Source organism: Sturnus vulgaris, chromosome 3 (assembly GCF_052056855.1).
Source record: "Sturnus vulgaris isolate bStuVul1 chromosome 3, bStuVul1.hap1, whole genome shotgun sequence".
In the NCBI taxonomy this organism is placed as follows: Eukaryota; Metazoa; Chordata; class Aves; order Passeriformes; family Sturnidae; genus Sturnus; species Sturnus vulgaris.
This window is the reverse complement of record NC_142245.1, coordinates 11,208,328-11,227,153: the sequence shown is the minus strand read 5'-3', so window position 1 is coordinate 11,227,153 and position 18,826 is coordinate 11,208,328. Positions and strand designations below refer to the sequence as shown.

The 18,826-nt window shown below is 39.5% G+C and overlaps 1 protein-coding gene across 3 annotated transcripts in view; it reads left to right on the top strand.

Moving 5' to 3' along the window:
* The window catches only part of PCSK2 (proprotein convertase subtilisin/kexin type 2), a 139,352-nt gene that overhangs the window by 42,364 nt on the left and 78,162 nt on the right, over nt 1-18,826 (top strand). For all 3 annotated transcript variants that reach the window (XM_088160994.1, XM_014892609.2, XM_088160993.1), the window contains one exon: nt 2,158-2,262. Coding sequence is in view for 2 of the 3 variants with exons in the window: in XM_014892609.2 (XP_014748095.1) it covers nt 2,158-2,262 (105 nt within the window). In the remaining variant the exon portion in view is untranslated. The remainder of the gene's footprint in view (nt 1-2,157; nt 2,263-18,826) is intronic.

Below are 18,826 nucleotides of genomic sequence, written 5' to 3'. Positions count from 1 at the left end.
TCATGGAGAGAGTTAGAGGCTAATTAGGCTGTAGACTGCAAAGGATGGTAATGGATAGCACACCAGGATGGATTTCAAGTTGTAACTAATCTGCATATTTAGATTTTTTTTTTCCCTGCATGTTTTTGAGGCATAGAGTAATGTATCCAGTGTGGGGGAAGGGCCTTTTCCTGGACAGCCAGATCTGTTACCAAACTCTGGATTATGTAAATACCTGATCACCCAGTTGGTAAAGATGTTAGATACAATGTAAATCTATTTTTTAAAAAACTGTTAAAATGTTTTTTTAAATGTAAATCTGCTTTTTAAAACAATTGCATAAACCCAGACAGAATTTGAGCTTTCAGAGCTCTGACTCTGAGGATATATCCAAAGTGCAGGAGACTTTTGTGGCCTCTACTGTGAGCTTTCATAGCCTTCTTTCTCCTTCTACCTCAGCTGTTGTATTTTTCGCAGGTGTATGGAGCTGAAGCTAAATATTCTGATTATTCTTCCAGAAAAGCTCTCCAGTCAGCCATACAGATCAGCTCCAGGGAACCATAATGATTTTGATGAAATCTCCTTAACCTTTTATAAACACTTTAAAACAGGTCTTTTTTATCAGAACAGAATGCTTTGATTTTTTAAGTTACTTCACCTTTATGTATCATACAGAATGGAATTTTAACATGAAAATGAAATGCTTTCATTTCAGTGATAGTAAATGTTTAAATTAACATCAAAAAGCACTTTGAAGGAAAAGAAAACCCAAACTTGCATACTCATTTTTGGAATGAGCAGATTTTAAACTTTCAGAATTCACTATCTTCTATTTGCACACTGCTTCCCATGTACAGTAAAATATGTTTGTGGAAGTGTACCAGATATAGTGATAGATGGACTGAAAAAGGAGGTAATTTCCTAGAAGGTAATTTATATTTGTGCACTGTATATACCAGTATACAGGAACAGAATCTGTTTTATTAGCAGCATGATGCTGCTACCTGTATTCAGCCCAGGTTTTCTCAACATTTTTTCTACCTAGGCATCAGCCTTGGTATTTCAGTAAAGAACTTTGAACTCCTGCTAAGATGTTTTTGTTACCATGAAGTATAGATAATAAAAAGGAGGGCTGGCTCTCATAGCTGTTCTAGAATATCTCTTTTAAAAAGGAATTTTACACGCAGGCTAGTCAAACCTTTGAAGTACCCACAGCATTAACATATAACTTCCCAACCATTTTTTCAACTTTTACAAGGACAAGCTTAGTTTAAAAATGTCCAGTTACTTACCTAGATTTAAATATTCAACTGGAATGTTCCTCTTAATTTCAAACAGGGAAAGAACTGATCATTTGAGATTCAAGTTTAGCTTCCTAATCAAGTGCTGGAAGTGGGATGCTGTTCTCCTAACGCTATGTCTTTTAGCCCTCTAAAAACTAAATATCTACTAGCCTTCAGTTGCTTCTACTAGCTTCAGTTGCCAGTCCAGAGGAGAGAAATGCCTTTAATAATGGGAAGCCCTCCAGAGGTGTTTGCTTGCTCCTTAAATGTCTTGGACATTAAAGGTGCAGAACACTGTTTCCACCTGAGCATTGAGCTGTCTGTCTTCTTAATATGCTTTGTATGTTCCATTTTGGGGTGCTCAGAATAAATTCCAAGTATTGTATTTTTCTGAAAGTGGAAATCTCTTTGCTTTCTGCCGTCCATCTTATGGTGTCAGTTTGGGTATGTTACAGCAGCTCAGCAAAGCATTTATGTAAAGCTCTCTTGGTGAGGGATGCTCTTTGGAGTTTCAAATATTTTGCAATTAATTTTGTTCTTTCGTTCTGGCTTTTTCAGGAAATAGGGCATGATTCCTCTTGTGATTTGGGGTGCCCGTCAGAAATATTGGCACTGTTGACCTTAAATGTAAGGTGGAAAGAGTGCCAAGTGTATACAAGGGAAGTTGTGACTATACACCTGTAGCAAACAACTTTAATGCTGCTGGGTGCACTTTTCAAAAGTAACTTAGGAGTGGCATTCTCAGGAGTGATTTGGGCTCTTTGGTATAACTCTTCACAAGTTTTATTGTAGATTCCTGAATCACTTCACAGGTAAAAGTTTTCTTGTCATCCTTATTAACAGCCGATAACTCCATGATGGTTTCTTTTCTTTTTCCTCTCTCTCTCTTCCTCAGCTCCCTTTTTTAGAATCTGGATACTTTTTTTATCACAATGGCCTTGCTAAAGCCAGGAGAAGACGCAGCCTTCAACACAAGCTTCGTCTGGAAAAGGACTCCAGGGTAAGTATTTCATCATTATGTGCAGCTGTCATGTTTTCTTTGTGACCAGACAATTTTTTTTATGAGATCAGGATGATGATCAAATCTGTGGCTACGATTATGGGTTTTTTCCACCCCTTGCATGCTTGTTTCAAGCTTAGTGGCTTCTGTATGCACACACTTCCCAAATAGCCTCAGCTTTCATTTTTATTTCACTGTTAGAAGTAGTCATTCTCTGAGATGCATCCTCTCTCCAGTAAGACTCGGGGATACCATAGTCACTAGGACATCTCCTGCACTCTGTAGTGTGGGGAGATGCCATCTGAGGTACATCTCTGGTTGTCCCCTCCATGAATCCTGCTACCCATGGGTTATTCAGCCCTGCATACCTTGTGGTATGAATGGTGGCAAAAAACTTTCTCAGCAATCATCATAGAGTCCCTTTTTCTCAGGGAATAGTATAAACACCAGTTACGCGAGGAGTGTAAGCTGTCAAACTTGAGTAGTTCTCTTAGAGGCTCTTGATTGCGGTCTACAAATGGTGTACTCAGTTTTGAGAAGCATAAACCTCTCAGACAGGAGAAAAAGGCCCCTTTTGTGGAAAGCTGTGAGCTGGCACTGACAAATTCTTTTTCCTTATATGCAGAGTTTTTGCATCAGTTTAATACTGGGCTGAAGTTGGACCAGGTAGCACAAAAAGTATATTAACTGCCCAAAGAAAGTAGGTTGGGCTGAGGAATGATATCATGACAGCAAATAACTTATTTTTTAATCCTTCAGTAAGTTTTCAATTCACTGCACTGTGAAGAGGGGGAGATAGTTTTATTCCAGACAGAATGTAATTGCCAGATTTGTGTTATTGAAACACCCATGACAAAGAAACACTTCAGTAGGAAGAAGAGGAAAATAGGTTAAATAAGATCATGATTGTTGTTGTGACACCAGGGCAAGCATGGTCTAATGAACTCCCAGCTTAATTTTCCTGCTTCTGCAGAAATTTCACGTAATTCCAGGTCCAACTAGGATGCCCATAGCTAGTCACTTCTGTGGTTGAGAGCCATGTGAGGGAACCACACAGGTTCCAGGTGCTGCCTGCCCCATTACTCTGTCCTGAGATGCTGATAGCTGGGTGCTCTAGGGGACCTCTTCCTGGTCCCCTTCTCTAAAGAGAAACCAGATACAGGTGAGGGGTTATGAGGCAGAGACATACCCAACCTGTCTTGAACAGAAATTTGCAGGTTTCCATTGTTTTGTTTACTGAGTAGGGATCAGAGACCAAATCACTGGGGAAAATCTGCAATTAGTGGATACTAAAGCAAATATCCTGAGATGTGTTTCCTGTCTCTGAACCACCCAGTCTTGTAAAGTCATTCATGAGAAAATGCACGAGAAAATTTAAGAGAAAAAGCACATGATTAATTTAGAACATTGAAAAGTAGTGGCTGGGTACAGTCACTGTGCAGAGTCATCCCATATGCTTTTTGGAAATAAACATTTCTGTAAGTCTCTGAAAATTTTACAAACACCTGTGATAGCTATATGAAACCACCAATTCTCACTGCAGCCTAATATTACATGTCTGAGTACTCCTATACTAATTCCAGACTGGCTCTTGCATTGATACCTCTAGACTAAGTGTCTGCACTGCTATTAAGAGCAGCTTAAGTGAATTTACCTTCTTGTTCAGAGATGTTCCCTTTTGTAGTCATCTGATATTTGCAGTTTCTATGCTCCCAGTTGGCTTCTGTCACATGCAGTGAAATCTCATTTTTCCTGATAATCTCCACCTCATCGTGCCACTGCATACCAATGGCTTCCTCCTTTGATTCCAGGGAATAAAGCTGTGTTTAAATAACTGAGAGTATCTCCCATGTGAGAAAGAGGACGACCCTGGGTGAATTCTGACTTCGTGGTTTGCACTGGAAAATGGAAGGGGAATGAAACAATGTTTCATGACATTTTGTCATCTAGCCTGCCCTGTTGAATAGTCCTTGAGCTCTTATGATCCCGCATAGGTCAGTTGCTTTATGTAATACAATTTGAGAGCAATTAAAATCATTAGCCTTATCTTCCTTCTTCTTTTCTATGTGAGGTTTCTTTTCTATGTTAAGCCATAAAAATTCCTGTCAAATTTGTGTATAAATGGAAACATGAGCTGTGTTGACAGTACTTAATTTCAAACTCTAAAAGTAATTTCTGAATGTAATGGCAGCTCTCTAGACCATTTACGATCAATTTTACTTAGCAACAAATGTCAGCACTGTCATGGTTAATGTGTTAATGTGTGAAACCAAGAATAAAATGTTCTTGTTTTTGGGCTAGCCTGGAAGAAAACTTCCACCACAGGGCTATAAAAACCGCTCAGGAACCTTTATGGTAAACGCTGTTGCAAAAAGTTGCTTGGCCCTACCCAATTGTGAGAAAGTGGGCTGCACTTATTCTGTATACTTTTCACTTTTAAGGAGGTTACAATGCCTACCTAATTTTGGTTACTATCTGAAAAACAGCACAGATGTTCACTCAATTAATGTTTTTTAGTCAAGTAAGTCCCTTGAGGATCCATGTCAGTTTTTCAGGAGTCTAAGATAGATGACACAGCACTATGCAGACAGGTTACTGCATCATTTCCATGATCTGTATGTCTTTTAAAATGCTCAAAAATGCTTTGTTGTGTAAAGTTTACCATATGTTTGAACCAAAATAATTTGGAGCTATGCTGTAACCATTACAGCAGTTATATGATAAACATCATGGCAGTCAAGAGAGTGGGAATGGAATGTTATTAAATTCCTAGATATCCAGGAAGAACTAATCTTTGTTTTGAAGAACCATCTCAAATACAATGGTTTTAACATTTTTTAATAGATATTGCTGAAGCCTGAAGCAGTCCAGGCAGTGAATGAAGGTGCATGTAGTGTTGTCACAGAGTGTGTTGTCCTATTGAACTGTTCAAGGAAAAAGTGCGCGTATCCACATTGACATCAAAATGTGTCGCTTCCTAAGTGCAGGTCACAACACAGTCTCAGAGCGAGGGGACCTTTAGAGAGTCTTCCCTGTGGACAAGGGGAAATAGAGCTTCTGTAAGAGCAAACTTTGCTTTTAATAATGAGGGCCAGTGGTATGTTTCATCAATGTGATTGCCCTGGAAAAGTGAATCAGAAACACGGATATACTTCATATTGCCTTGTTAGCTAGTACAGCAGAAGCAGGATGGGGAAATGGAGTCCTGTCCTGCTCCACCACAGCTAAAAGAAAACAAATCCATGGGATTTGATTCTGTAGGGGCCTGATGCTGGCTGGATGCTAGGTGCCTGCCAATTCACTCTGTCACTCTCCTTCCCAGCAGAATGGGGAGAGAAAATATAATGAAGGGTTGAGAGGACTGGAAGAGATCAATCACCAAATCATGGGTAAAATAGGCTGTAATTAGATATATGAATTGAATTTATTACACTAACAAAATAAGAGCAGGATTATGAAAAGTAAAATGAACCCTTAAAAACACCTTCCCCCCACCCCTCCCTCCTTCCCAGCTCTCCTTCCTACTCCAGCAGTGCAAGGAGACAGGGAGTGAGTGGGATTGTGGTCAGTTCATCACCCGTAGTTTCTTCTGTTGCTCAGGGAGAGGAGTTGTTCCCTTGTGCCAGTGTGGGGCCCACAGGAGACAGTTCCACAAACTTGAACCTGAGTCCATCTCATGAGCAACTGCTGCACACTGCTGCAGTGTGAGTCCATCCCATGGGCAGCAGTCCTCCCAAAACTGCTGCAGTATGGGTCACTCTTCCATGGGGTGTAGTCCTTCAGGAACAGGCTGCTCTAGTGTGGCCTCCTCTCTCCATGGGCCTCCCACAGGGTCACAGCCTCCTCTCAGGCACCCACCTGGCATGGGATCTCTGCATCCCCATGGATCTCTGTGGGCTGCAAGGCACAGCTGCCTCACCATGGCCTGCACCACAGGCTGCAGAGCAATCCCAGCTCTGGTGCCTGGAGCACCTCCTGCTCCTCCTTTTCCACTGGCCTTGGTGTTTGCAGAGTTGGTGCTCTCACATATTCCCTCCCCACTCTTTTCTGGTAATTACAGCTGCACAATAACTTCTTTTTTTTTTCCTTCTTAAATGTGTTATCACGAAGGTATTACCATCATTTCTAATTGTCCCAAGCTGGCCAGTGGCAAGTCTGTCTTTGGAGCTGCCAGGGCTTGTCTCTGCCAGCCATGGTGGAAGGTTCTATCAGCTTTAGGAGCTTCTCACAAAAGCCACTCCTGCAGCCCCACTGCTACCAGAACCAGGCCATTCAAACCCAATACAGCTTCATTGTTATTTTCAAAGATGACTTACCTTCTGTTCTCCTGTACTATAAATACAGCTGTGGCCCCAGCTGTATTATTATGTAAACATTTTGAAAAGTGGCCACATAAATAAGAGGAAAGAAAAAATATATAGTCATTTTGTTACCTTTCTGACCAATACTTCTGTATTTTTTGCTGTTGGTGGGTATTTTCTGTTAGTAAATAGTGTTCTCCTTCAGTAGAAGGGTTTAAACATAGCTTGTTTTCTCAAAGATTATTTTGGTTTTTTTCAAGTTTTAGATAAAACCATTTCCCTCCCACACACTCTCTCTTGTCAGACAGCTGCCAAGATTAATCCTGCTCATGAAAGAGGCTATAATATACAGAGAGGAGCTGAGTCCCATTACTGATATATCTATGCTAATGCATCTGTGTTGGTATTGGGAGAATAAATATGTATGTGTGGAGGGAGAAAAGGTTAAATGAAAATCTTCCACTGAGAGTGAGTTTGGCAGTTCGATGATGACTTCTTTGCAAAGAAATGTCCCAGTGATGGCAGTTGTTACGTTTCAGAAAGGGGTTAGAAAGGGAGACTTGGCTGATCCAGGAGTCTGAGGAGAGTGGATGCAGAGCTTCTTACAGGAGTAGTTAACCAGGTGCCCATGGTTAACAGTACTCCAAAACTGCTTGTCTCATGGGACAAGGAGAAGAAGGGGGCTGTTAATGCAGAAGATGTAAGTATTTAATTGAATAAATCAAAATCTTTAATCTCCTTCCTCACCTGAGATCCTTAATGTGACTGGCTTATTTGTGACTGGACCCTTACAACCTGTAAGGCACAAGTGCCCTCTGCCCCCCCAGGCAGGGGTTGTCCAGTGCTGACAGAGCTTAGTATTTCATCCATGGTTCATCTTTAACAGGGAAAAAAAGCGGGATAGATGGCAGCTTGGGAAGAACAAGCACTGCAGCTTTTAACAATGGCAGTGCAATATAAATCAATCTTCAGGGCCTTTTCCAGCAGCATTAATGACAGGTTTGGCCTGGCTAAAGGTGCAGCCTTTTGTCTTACTCTTAGGTGTCAATACAGGTCTTCCCCTTTGCAAAAATTAAAAACTTCTGATAAGATCAGCAAAACCCAGTTTTCCTCAGTTCTCCTTAGTTCTCTAGCCAATGTGGAGTGCAGTGATCTGGGGATGCAAGGGCTTGGCGCTTTCCTTTGTTCAAACCTTTGTATTTGCTGTGGAAGTGTAACTCGTTTCTCCAGCATTCTGTTACAGGAGGCAAATAATATTCTGTCCCTGGAGCAAAGCAATAAGAGCGATTAACAATTTTTTTTTTAATGGCAAATTTTGGCATTTTTCCTCCTGCTCTATGCCCCACATCTTGATTTCTCAGATTCCTGATCAGTGCTAGTGACTTTGATTCCCTGGGAAGTTTCTGATAAAAGCTTGGAAGGTATCTCAAGATACTTCTTCCATTTGAGAAGAAAGTTGGTTTGTTCCTGAAAGCAAAGGGGCAGCAGGAGAAAAAGGGCCATCACTTGACCAATTCCCTGTTGTAATCCTACTGTTGATGTCGTGGGTAGATGGAAAAAACTGCACTGTTTTTGTGCAGTTCACCACAGCAGTGATCCCAGATTCATACAAATTTTTCAACTTCTGTGGAGCTAAACATTATATAAATTAATGTAATGCCCAAGACTTGCCATCCCCTCTCAAATCTTAGATGGAGGCTTCAGGTTCATCATCCAGTTCTCTGCCATACAGAGAATGTGTGTGTTACAAGAGAGATGGGAGAATGGAAGGATGAAAAGCCCCTCATGTTTTTGTCTCTTTTATGTAAATACACGCTGCAGATGATAGATGTTGACAGACGTCCCAGTAAAATCTCTTTAGCATTTTGCTGTAATCTCTGTTGTCATAGGGCTGACATTCTGGTAGGATTATGTTCAGGGGAAGTTTGAGCTGCCATAATTTTATGAGGCCACAGGAGAGCATTACACCTGCATCGATGTTAACTTTTTGATATGAAATGGAAGGTTAGGTAGTAAAATCTCTGCTTAAGTATCTGTAATAAATATTGAACAGCCAAGGAAAACTCATGAGAGGAAATGTCTTCTTTCCAATGTTGAAAAAACCCCCAAACCACCCTCAAACCTACATGCTTTTCATTGAAGCTCCGCTACAAACAAGTGGTGAAGAAAGCTTTGTCTCAGTTATCCTGGTGAAATGAAGCATGTTGTGCAGAGACCAGGCAGTGACTTCCATGAACGGATCCCTGGGTTATCATTTCTGGCATAAGTTGTTTTATGCTTTACCCAGTGTGTTTGAGGAAGGGTTTCCAAGAGTCTGTACCAGCTCACAGAGGGAGGCTTCTTCTACTGTTTGTTACCTTTTTCAGGTTGATACCATCTTGAACTGTATTTATTTTGTTTTCCCACACAGCTCAGGGCTGTTTTTGAAGATTTTGTGTTTCTAGTTCATAATGAAGCCAGCTGGCCAGCATTGTAAGAAAAAAAGACAATTTTTTTGAGGGAACTTTAGTCACCTGTATGTCATCTGGTATTTGATCTTGTGTGTGTCTTATTGCTGAGAAAATTTGATGCTTAAATGGGCATTTTATTTTTATGATAATTCAACCCTTTGTAGATATTGGTGAGTGATTATTGAAATATACAGGTTTATAAGTGTTATTATCTAAGAACACAAGAAGAAAGAAGCAGCAGATATTACAGCACAGTGTTAAAAAAAAAAAGACACAGAGTCAGTTTCTGTGAAAATAGAATTCAACCTGTGCTTCAGACATGGGAAGAGAAAGGGCCATATAGGCAGCAGGGCAGACATAAGTAATTGCAGGAAATATGCTACATATGTTGTGTGAACTGTATCATTCCAAACAAGAAATCATTAGGGCTGCAAAGAGGAGATTTAAGTGTCTGTTAAGTGAGCAAAAAGGTTTTCCCACTACTCTTCCCTTTTTGCACTGCTTATATAAGTAAGGAGGTACTCCTCTGCCTCTGGAATGCTGGGAATAAACTAGTCTTTAGGTTATGAAATTGTTTCTGTGATAATGTCAAAAGAAATGTATCAGAAATTCAGTGAGGTATTAAGTTTGGTTTGTGACTGTACGATATACATAGCATGGTTGTCACTGCAGTGATTGTTGAATTCCCTGTGATTGCCTATTGAAAACTGAACCTGAGGCAGTCCTACTTTTGTTGTCCCTGGCCTTTGTAGACTGTTCCTGCCCAGTGAGGGTTGCTGGATTTAACTGCTCATGGAAAGCCCTGTCCAGCTATGTTCTGTGTGTTGATCAGTGGGGATTCCAGCTGTAAAGCACCTAGATGATCTTTAATTCAGATATCACAATTATTCTATGATCAGTTTCTGTCGTCAGAAAAAGGACTCCGTGTTAATAAAAAATAATGAGGCCTAGAGTTATTCAGCTACTCAAGCTGTCACTTAGACTGACATGGAAGTCTTCTTCACTGCAGTGTGAGGGTGTTGAGCACATGTTGAAGAATTTCACAGTTTTTAAGTTTAAATTCCTCAGATTTAGTGTGGCATCACTGGCTCACCTTTGGACTGCATATGTATATTGTATTTGTGATGTGCAATACAATTCTAAAGTAAAATATCACAACATCATTGAGTATGGAATAATTAAATATTTCAAACGGTTTGCTACTGGAGAAAATTATGTCCAGCACAATGTAAAAGCTAATCTTAACTGATCTATTATTTCTATTTATAACTAGAAAGGTAGAGAAAAAAACCCAGTTGATCAATATCAACATTCAAGAATGTTGGAAGTATTTTATATCCATGTTATATGAAAAAGCACCATTAGCTGCACACAGTAAAATAACAGACTATCAAAATGACATCAAACTCAAACATAGAGTGTCTTCTATGAAAATACTGTATAACTGAGATGATAGGGTAAGCTAGAAGTGTTTCTATTAGAAAAGAATATCAGTGAATGTACTGCAGGGTAATAGACTGATGGGCAAAGGTAGCACTGTGCAGATTAATCTAGAATTTTCCAAAAATAAAAGCAGTGATGTACTGTAGTCCTGGTGCCACCAGGATCTGGGGAGTCTGCATGGTTGGTGGTTTTAAGACAAGGTTAGACATGACCATGGCTGAGTCAGATGTGGTTAATTTCTCTCTGTGGCCCTGGGATAGTTCAGGTGACCCCTTGATGCTGCTTCATGTCACGCATTGCACCATTTTCATATTGCTGAATATGATACTTGGGGTGAGGCAATGAGTTTTATCTCTCAAAATAATTTGTAACCATGAGGAAGTTCAGTACTTTTACAAAAAACCTGTTGTGATAGCTGGCCACACTCAGCCTCTCTGCTGCTGCCTGTAAATTGCTGAATTTGCGTTAGTTAAGTTTCTGCTTTATGGCTGATGTCTTTTCTCCTGACTGCAGTGTTGCTCCCCTGTCTCCCTGCCTTTTCCTGTTTCCCTCTTTTTTCCTGCCTGATGCAGAGAGTCTCTGTTTCATAGATCAAGCCTTGCTTTTGTTATTTGTCTGTACAATTTCTAGCCTTAGATCTTCAGAGAGGTGTGTTAAATATTACAATACAAGCAGTGGCAGTGGTGAGGCTATATGGTTTAGGGTTTTTTAGTAGGATGTAGAGAAGAATGGACAGAGTGAGCCAGTGGCTTTGCAATAACATGGAACCCACTGTGATGTGGAATATTGCTTTGTTTTAGGACATGTTTGGTTTGATTTTGAAAAAGGAATGCAGAGCTTTGTTATGCTGAGCTAACAGTCACTGAAGGTTGTATCTCAGCATTCACTGGATCCAGGATTCCATAGGACTACTGTTGGTGCTTGATGAGTGCAAAATATGTAGGGGTTCAAAAATTACCAAATCACCAACATTAGAGCTGTGACAGAATTCAGACTGCCATGTGCAACTCTCTTCAAGGTTGGCTTCACTTCCAGTGTAGGAAGTGTGTGTATTCAGCTATACTTCCTTTTCTCCTGTGCAAGTAAATTGTATGCTAAGAAATCTTCCTCAGGAACAATGCAATAAACATTTTGAGCTCTGTTTTCTTTTGTGCAAATCTCTAAGCCTAATAGAAAATATGGAGGCTGGAAAACTGCCTTTCAAGAGATTTTAAATGTGTTGTTCAACATACAACTTGGGAAGATTATAGAATTAGTGAAGTATTGTATCTGATAGTATATGATAGCAGATTGTGAGATGGTAGGTCTAGAATGAAGCAAAATAAATTTGTAAGTTTATTTCTATTCTTTCTTGATGTCAGAAAATTAGCAGTTAAAACAGTTGATGGGGTTTCTTGTGTGTACAGTTAAATGACCAGAACCATTTAATGTATATGACCTTGGCAATAAATAAAAAGTGGTGGAACTGAAGGTGTACAGTTAAATCAATAGCAACATAAGACTGGAATATTTTTGGTGTAGTTTTTTGGAGTATCTAAGCGTGGTGTACCTGGGTTTGTGTCACAGGGCTGTGACTTTAAAAACCCCACCCCCTTTCTCCTAAGAGACTTATGTTAAAAGAATCACTTTAATGGCATATGCTACTGTATCACACAATAAATGTATTATGTAGTGCATCCACTCATGCCATTTAATGTACTTTATTGTTTGTATGCATGATGTGCTCCATGAATACAAAAAGAGGTTTTACAAAGGTCACGGAAAGTTGATTGCAGTATTTGGAGATACAATGGAAATAAAGGTTTAGATCTAAATTATTTCTGAGTAGTTTGCTGCAGTAGATATTTGATGCTGCATTGGAATACGGCTTTTTCAGCCTCTAACAGCTCAAAATAGCTAACAGTAATTAAAATGCTAATATGGATGTCATGGGTTGATGAAGTTGAATAAATGCTTCTTGGCCTTGGGAACTTCCATACTGAGGGAGAGAACAGGCCTGAGTAGAACAAAACACCATGGAAAGACTACATCTCTGTGGTACATATTTTCCCTAATTATTTGTATAATATCAATTCCATACCATTATAAGTGGACTCTGTTAAATACTACAATTTTGCTTATAAGGAGTGGTATCTGAATGGCCACATTTCTATGAAAATACAGCTTTGTGTTTTACATTGCAAGCTGTCTACTCTCTGAGTGCTGAAAAGAAATACACTTTTATTATGGGTACAGGTTTAATATATCTTCAGTGGAAATCATCTGTCTTCATGCTCTTTTATCTTACTTGATTCTGAGCATTATACTTTCATACATACATGATAAAAAATCCATGAGCTTTGCAGACATGAAGTCTTCACAGAAGAGCCAGACTTGCCAGATCTAATTACTACTATGCTCTTGGTCTCACAGCAATGTCACTGAGCTGATTACTGCCAGGCTCTAGGTTATGTAACACTGCAGTGTTACGGTCAGCATTACTATCTGGCTCTCTTCCTCCTTGCCAGCTCTTCACACTCCTATTCCTTTTCTTTGGAGGAGGTACAGGTACCTTGGATGTGTCTGCATCAAGAACCTGAAAAACAAAATGAGCCACTAGGGTGAGGAGATGCCCTATGTTTTGTCTTGGAGTCTGAGGGATTGATTACATTTGTTCCCATCTAACTTGGCTTTGTCATCCAGCAAATATGATAAACTCAGGGCTGAGCCCATCATCTGTGTTTGGCTGTTGCTTTCCCTGGCACTCAGCCAGACTTGCCCAGCAGAGCTTTTGGATTGCTTCTGTCCTCCCTGTGGTTCCACCAAAGTCAGGGCTATTATGTGGGGAGGCATTTTCTCCCAGCAAAACAAGGAGTTTGAGGAGCTGTTGGCTGTAGCTACTTCATGCTTTGGAAAAACCACAGTGTAGTCAGTGACTGCACAGTGACTTAAAAATAGGAGATACCTTCTATAAGCCTTGTAAGTACCATTTTAGCTGCTCTTTATTTTCCAACTCAAAACAAGCTGAAATTGTGTTGTAAAACCTTGACTTATCTCCTGGACCTACACCTTTGGGCCAACAAGTGTCACTGGCAGAATTTGGACAAAAATGCTGAATATCTTAGGCCAGGATATACATAGTTGTGCATTGCTTGCTCTATTTTCACTTGTCAATTGGGATGCTCCCCTGGGAAAACATTCATTGGAATATGTTTTACTTCTTTCGGAACATGAGCTTTTCTTGGAGTAATTCCCTTGATTGCTATTGGACTATTTATTTTTTGGAAAAAAGAAGGGAAATATCCATGTTAAACTAATTTCCCTGTTTCCAGCTCTAACCGTGTACGTATCTCATAATTCTCAAGGGTCCTTCCCAGAGTTGTGCAGGGCATGTTTAACACAAACTTATGAAAATTTTTCAATTTGGACAGTCAACTAGCTATAATTACTGTTTACCCAAAAAAAAAAAAAATCTTTGATACTTCGACTCATATTATTGATAGTGAGTCAAAAGGAAGTAGAATCTACATTTTCATATTTGAAATACTTCATCAGGAAAAAAATATTTTATAACACCAAATTATCTTGGTGCAAAAAAAAAGTTTCATTTTGTTCCACAGTTTCTGGTTGGAACCATCTAGATTTTGTTTCATGGTCATTTTTGACTGTTTTCTTCAGTTTCATTATTCTTTCATAATGAACATCCTAATCCCAGACTTCTGTTGGTCTGACTCCAGTTCCTAGAATGTGAAAAACATGTTTCATGCATATTTTAAGGAAAAATAGCTAGTGGAAGGCAACCTCTAAAAGAAGCATCTGATGAATAACCAGGACTCCTACAGGCAGCCTTCTCCTGGGTAACTCTGCTTGCTTCACTGGTCTCCTTAATTGGTTCTAGATGGCTGGGAACACTTACAGGCAGCAATGCCACTGTGAGGGACCAGAGCTTCTCACAAACAAATCCAGGGGAGCTCAGCCCACTCTGCCTTTTCTGAAAATGTCCAAGGGGACTGAGATTTCGTTTAGTCACAGCAGACTTAACATCTTGTTGAACACATTCTGAGGAGATGATGCAAGCTGAGTGGTGCAGTCCCTCAAAGGAGAAAGCACTTTACTCATAGTCTATAATTCACTGCAAACCGAAAAAGCCCACCACTTAACTTGAGAAGATGAGATACAACTAGGTTTTTTTTTGGTTTGTTTTTTTTTTTTTTTTTTTTTTTTTAGATCCTGGAAGCTAGCTGGTGAAAAACCTGGAAAAGGGGATATAAATGATTTGGTTTGGGTACTTATCCCTAAGGATGAAAACTTTCTATGGAGTGAGCAACTTGCCATAGGGAGAGGATTTTTTTTTTATTTCATTTCAGAGTTGCCACACGCTATCAGAGTGGAACTTGGATTTTAATGATGAAGTGTTTTCACTTTCATATGCCAGCAAGGTTTGGAAGAAAGTTTAAATGTATGAAAGAAGTGCAAATTCCAGATTGAGATGGAAAGAGATGAAAAAATAACATTGCTTTTTGGAATCTGAATTGATCTAACATCTCTTGGTGTCCTGCCATTCACTGTGGAATACTGAACATTTTTGCATAGAGAGAGGATGTATTTCTTTAAGGACAGCTGTTGACATGAAAATGTTGTTTGTCAGAAAGATAACTCAGCATGGTTTTCTTATTAACACTGCACTTGGGAAGTGTGTGCAAGGTGAATTACCTACTTGACTTGCAAACAATGAATAATTCAGTGGGAGCCAGAAAATAAGATGAATCTTCCCAAATACCTTCTATCTGCCTACAAAGTAGACAAAAGTGAGAAAAGGACTTAGTATTTAATGAAATAATATTTAAGTACAGTTTTCAAAGCACATTTCAAATATGGATTATGTGTACTTCACAAATGCTGGAAATAAATGTGGGAGGAAGAGGACCTTAAATTTTCCAAAAGGTCATACAGCAAAGCAGAGCAAAAGTAGGAATAGATCTGAGATGTTCAGTCTACTGTCTGGAAGAAAAGAAAAACAGCAATAAAAAAGAGAAATTGGATTACAGCCATTTGTAGTCTTTACAACACCTGGGCAGTAAGAAAACTGAGATGAGAACGGTGGGAGAAAAATGAAATCCTAGAGATTAGAGCAGATCCTCTGAAGCCCAAAAGACTTAGACAAAGGACAATAACCTTAAACTGTAATTAGTTGTCTAGTGCTTCCACATGCATGATCTGGAGGCGCAGGAGAAATTACTGTGCTAGAGGCTATTTAAGCATAAAATAACAACACAATTGTATGGAGTCATTTGTCCCTAGGTATATTCCAAGATTAGTGGTCCTGCCTCTGTTCCTGTCCTTGCTTCCCCATGGCTTGTTCCAGCTTTTCCCAGGTATTTCCTTGTCCTGGGTAAAAGCAGCAGCAGATGGAGAAAACCTCTCTAGCATTAATAAATATTTGAGGGAGCGGACCTTATGCTCAGGAGACTTTAATCTAAATAGCATTTTTTAATTTACTATTTTCATTCTTTCCTGTCCAGTGAACAACTTGCTTTTTGCATAAGCTATGCACAAGTTATTTGAGTGAATGTGTTTTAGTTCATAGATCTAAAATATACAGGTGCAATGTTTCCCAGAATGTAAAATCCAACAGCCCCTTGCCTTTGTATTTTCAGGTGAAAAGCAGCAGGAATTTGGGGAACTGTGTGTCTTTTTGCTACCTTAGACCTGCATTAGACTATACTACTGACCCCAAACTTGTGATGAGTTCCTGGGGAAGGGATGGTTTGTCAGATAGATGTATCAGTGATTTCTTAGCAATTAGAGCTACGTAGGTGTTGCAGTTTTTTATTATAATATTTGCTTATGGGAATTGGAGGTCTCCTGGATCTCAGCAGGTAGGAAGCTGTTGTTTAGTTCCTTGCAGTCTTCCTGCCCCAACTGCCAGGAGCATCATCAGGACCAGGAATCTTCTTAGGTCTGATCTCACACTGCAGCACTGCCTCCAGGCCCAGGTTCTGTTGTCTGTGAGTACATTGCACTCTGGTCGAGATGGAAAATGAAATTACAAATAGGTTTTGTCCCCTTTATGATTTGAAACCTCTTTTAATATGTTTTGCTTGATTAAAACAGTAGCTCCCTTCCCAGCCTGACTAGGTGAGCTAATTATTTTGATGAAAGACATGATGAATAATTTGCTTGAGATTTATATAGGTTTTTTTTGCCAAGTCCCGAGTTAAATTGAGACTAAACGTATGAGGGGGGGAATAGGAGAGAACTTTTTTCAGTTCTGCCTTTATTTTTTTCTTGTGAAGGTTGACAACACGAGGTGCTTTTTTTCTTTTCAGTCCTATTTTATATAAGGACCTCAGATAAGACTTCTGAGCAATAAAGTAACTTTCAAGGACTGTGTTTTCATGAGATCTCAAAAAACAAAACAAACTAACCATCTGCTTCCTTCATTCTTGGCCAAGCCATGACCTCAGTTACATGCTCATTATGCTTTCAGCCTCTCTAAATGTTGCCTGCTTTGGGAATTAATATAAAGGGAAGAAAAATTTTACTGGACAGTTTTCATCACCTGTCGGGATCTGTGAAGTTTGAGTTCAACCAGAGGGAGGCTTTGAACAGTGTTTTTCCTTAGAGGGATGGTGTTAAAAAAAGAGACAGATGTTTCTCCAGTTTGCAGAAGTGAAAATCTGAAGTAATTTCACTGAAATGAATGGAGTGTATTTGCCCTTGGACAAGAGGAGGTGGAATCTGGGTCTTTGCACTTCTGGAGAACTGAATCTTTGCCAAGAAGCTAATACCAAATGTACACTGTTGTTCCACTGTAGAGGTTCACCTGATAATTATTTGCTGTGGTGTTCCTGAGTTTCAGTATTCCTGCCTCATCCATCCTGACTGTTTGTTCCTCTGACACCATTCTCACTTTTTTTTTCTTTTTTTGCAGTGGCAGCTGGTGTTGGGATAGGGAATACGATTGCATTTTAAAAAGTTCTTTCTAAGCTAGAACATTACCCAGATCTCATTTGCAGTTCAGTCCATGGTGAAGTAGGATGAGATGAAGCAAGAGAGACTAACAACAATAACTTGGTTGACCTTCCCTGAAAGGAAGTGAGGAATCATGAGAGGCCCTACCCAGCAGAGATGAAGGAAATTTTCAGTCCTTTTCACGGACCCCAGAGGTTTTATCTGGTTTTTTTTTGTTCAGGTTTCCCTCTTTGCAGAACACTACTATTACCCTCAGTCTCATAAAATGATATTCTGATCTAAGACCTTGGCAGCTTCATCCCTTACAAAATTCTGCTGTATTGTTTGCACCACTTTGTTGTTTATCATTTTTCTTTGGTGATGGTCGTTTGTAGGTACAGCTCACCTTGCCCTTAAAGGAAAGGCCCAGAACAAGGGATGTCATCTCTGGTATCATTGCATTGGTGACGATTTGCTATGTCTATGATTCTGTCATTTAGCACTGGATGCTTTATACTTCTTCAGGCCCAAGACACGTGGGATTTTATATCCTGGTGCCAGTCTAGGCATCTTTTCAAACTGCCATGAAGTGAAACCTTCTGCTGTAGTAGATTATTTTCCCAAATCTCCCTTTTGTTGCTCTGGGAAGATACTTCTTGAGTGCTTATCATAACACAAATTAATTCTGGCTTTTTGGAAATACGAAGAGTCCCTAAATGGGTGTGCAGCAGACACTGTTAGTATTAATTAGAGATTCATCGTTTCTTATAGGAAAGAAATACATTTTCATGAGGGAAGCTTTTCTGTTAGATTTTTATTCTGTGGAAACCGTAACACGAGTTTGTTCTCAAAGTCTGGACACAGAGTAATTTCCATAGAATTTGCATGCACATTTTTGATTGCCTGCAGTGGGAATCCTGAGCAAATTATTTTCTTTGCTGATCTGCTAAACATTAGTCTCATTGGAAATAACCTAGGAAGAGAAATAAGTATACAATGAAGACAGCAGTTTACAGGAGTCTGTGGAAATCTTCAGTGACAGACTAAACCCTAAATATGCTTTTGCTTTTCTCAGTCCTTTGAGATATGGGCTCCGTCCAATGAGCATGAATAGAAAGTCCCTATTAATATTAATGCAAGTTATGTATGTGCACTGGGAGCAAAATATACCCCTAATTATTTTATGCTAATAACTGAACTGAATAGATACTTCCTCATTCCTGGCCAAAAAAAAGCAGTAATGATTCAAAGATTTTTCAGCAGGATGATAATTTCATCACTTCATTTAAATCAGCCTCTGCTCTGACCCAGTGGGAACTAGGAAAAATTCTCGTACCAGAATCCCTGCTGGTGCACATGCAACTGCAATTAATGACTTTTGTATTCTTCAGGAACCATTTCTCATTGCTCTAGGCAGTGGATAAGTAGAGGGGCTTG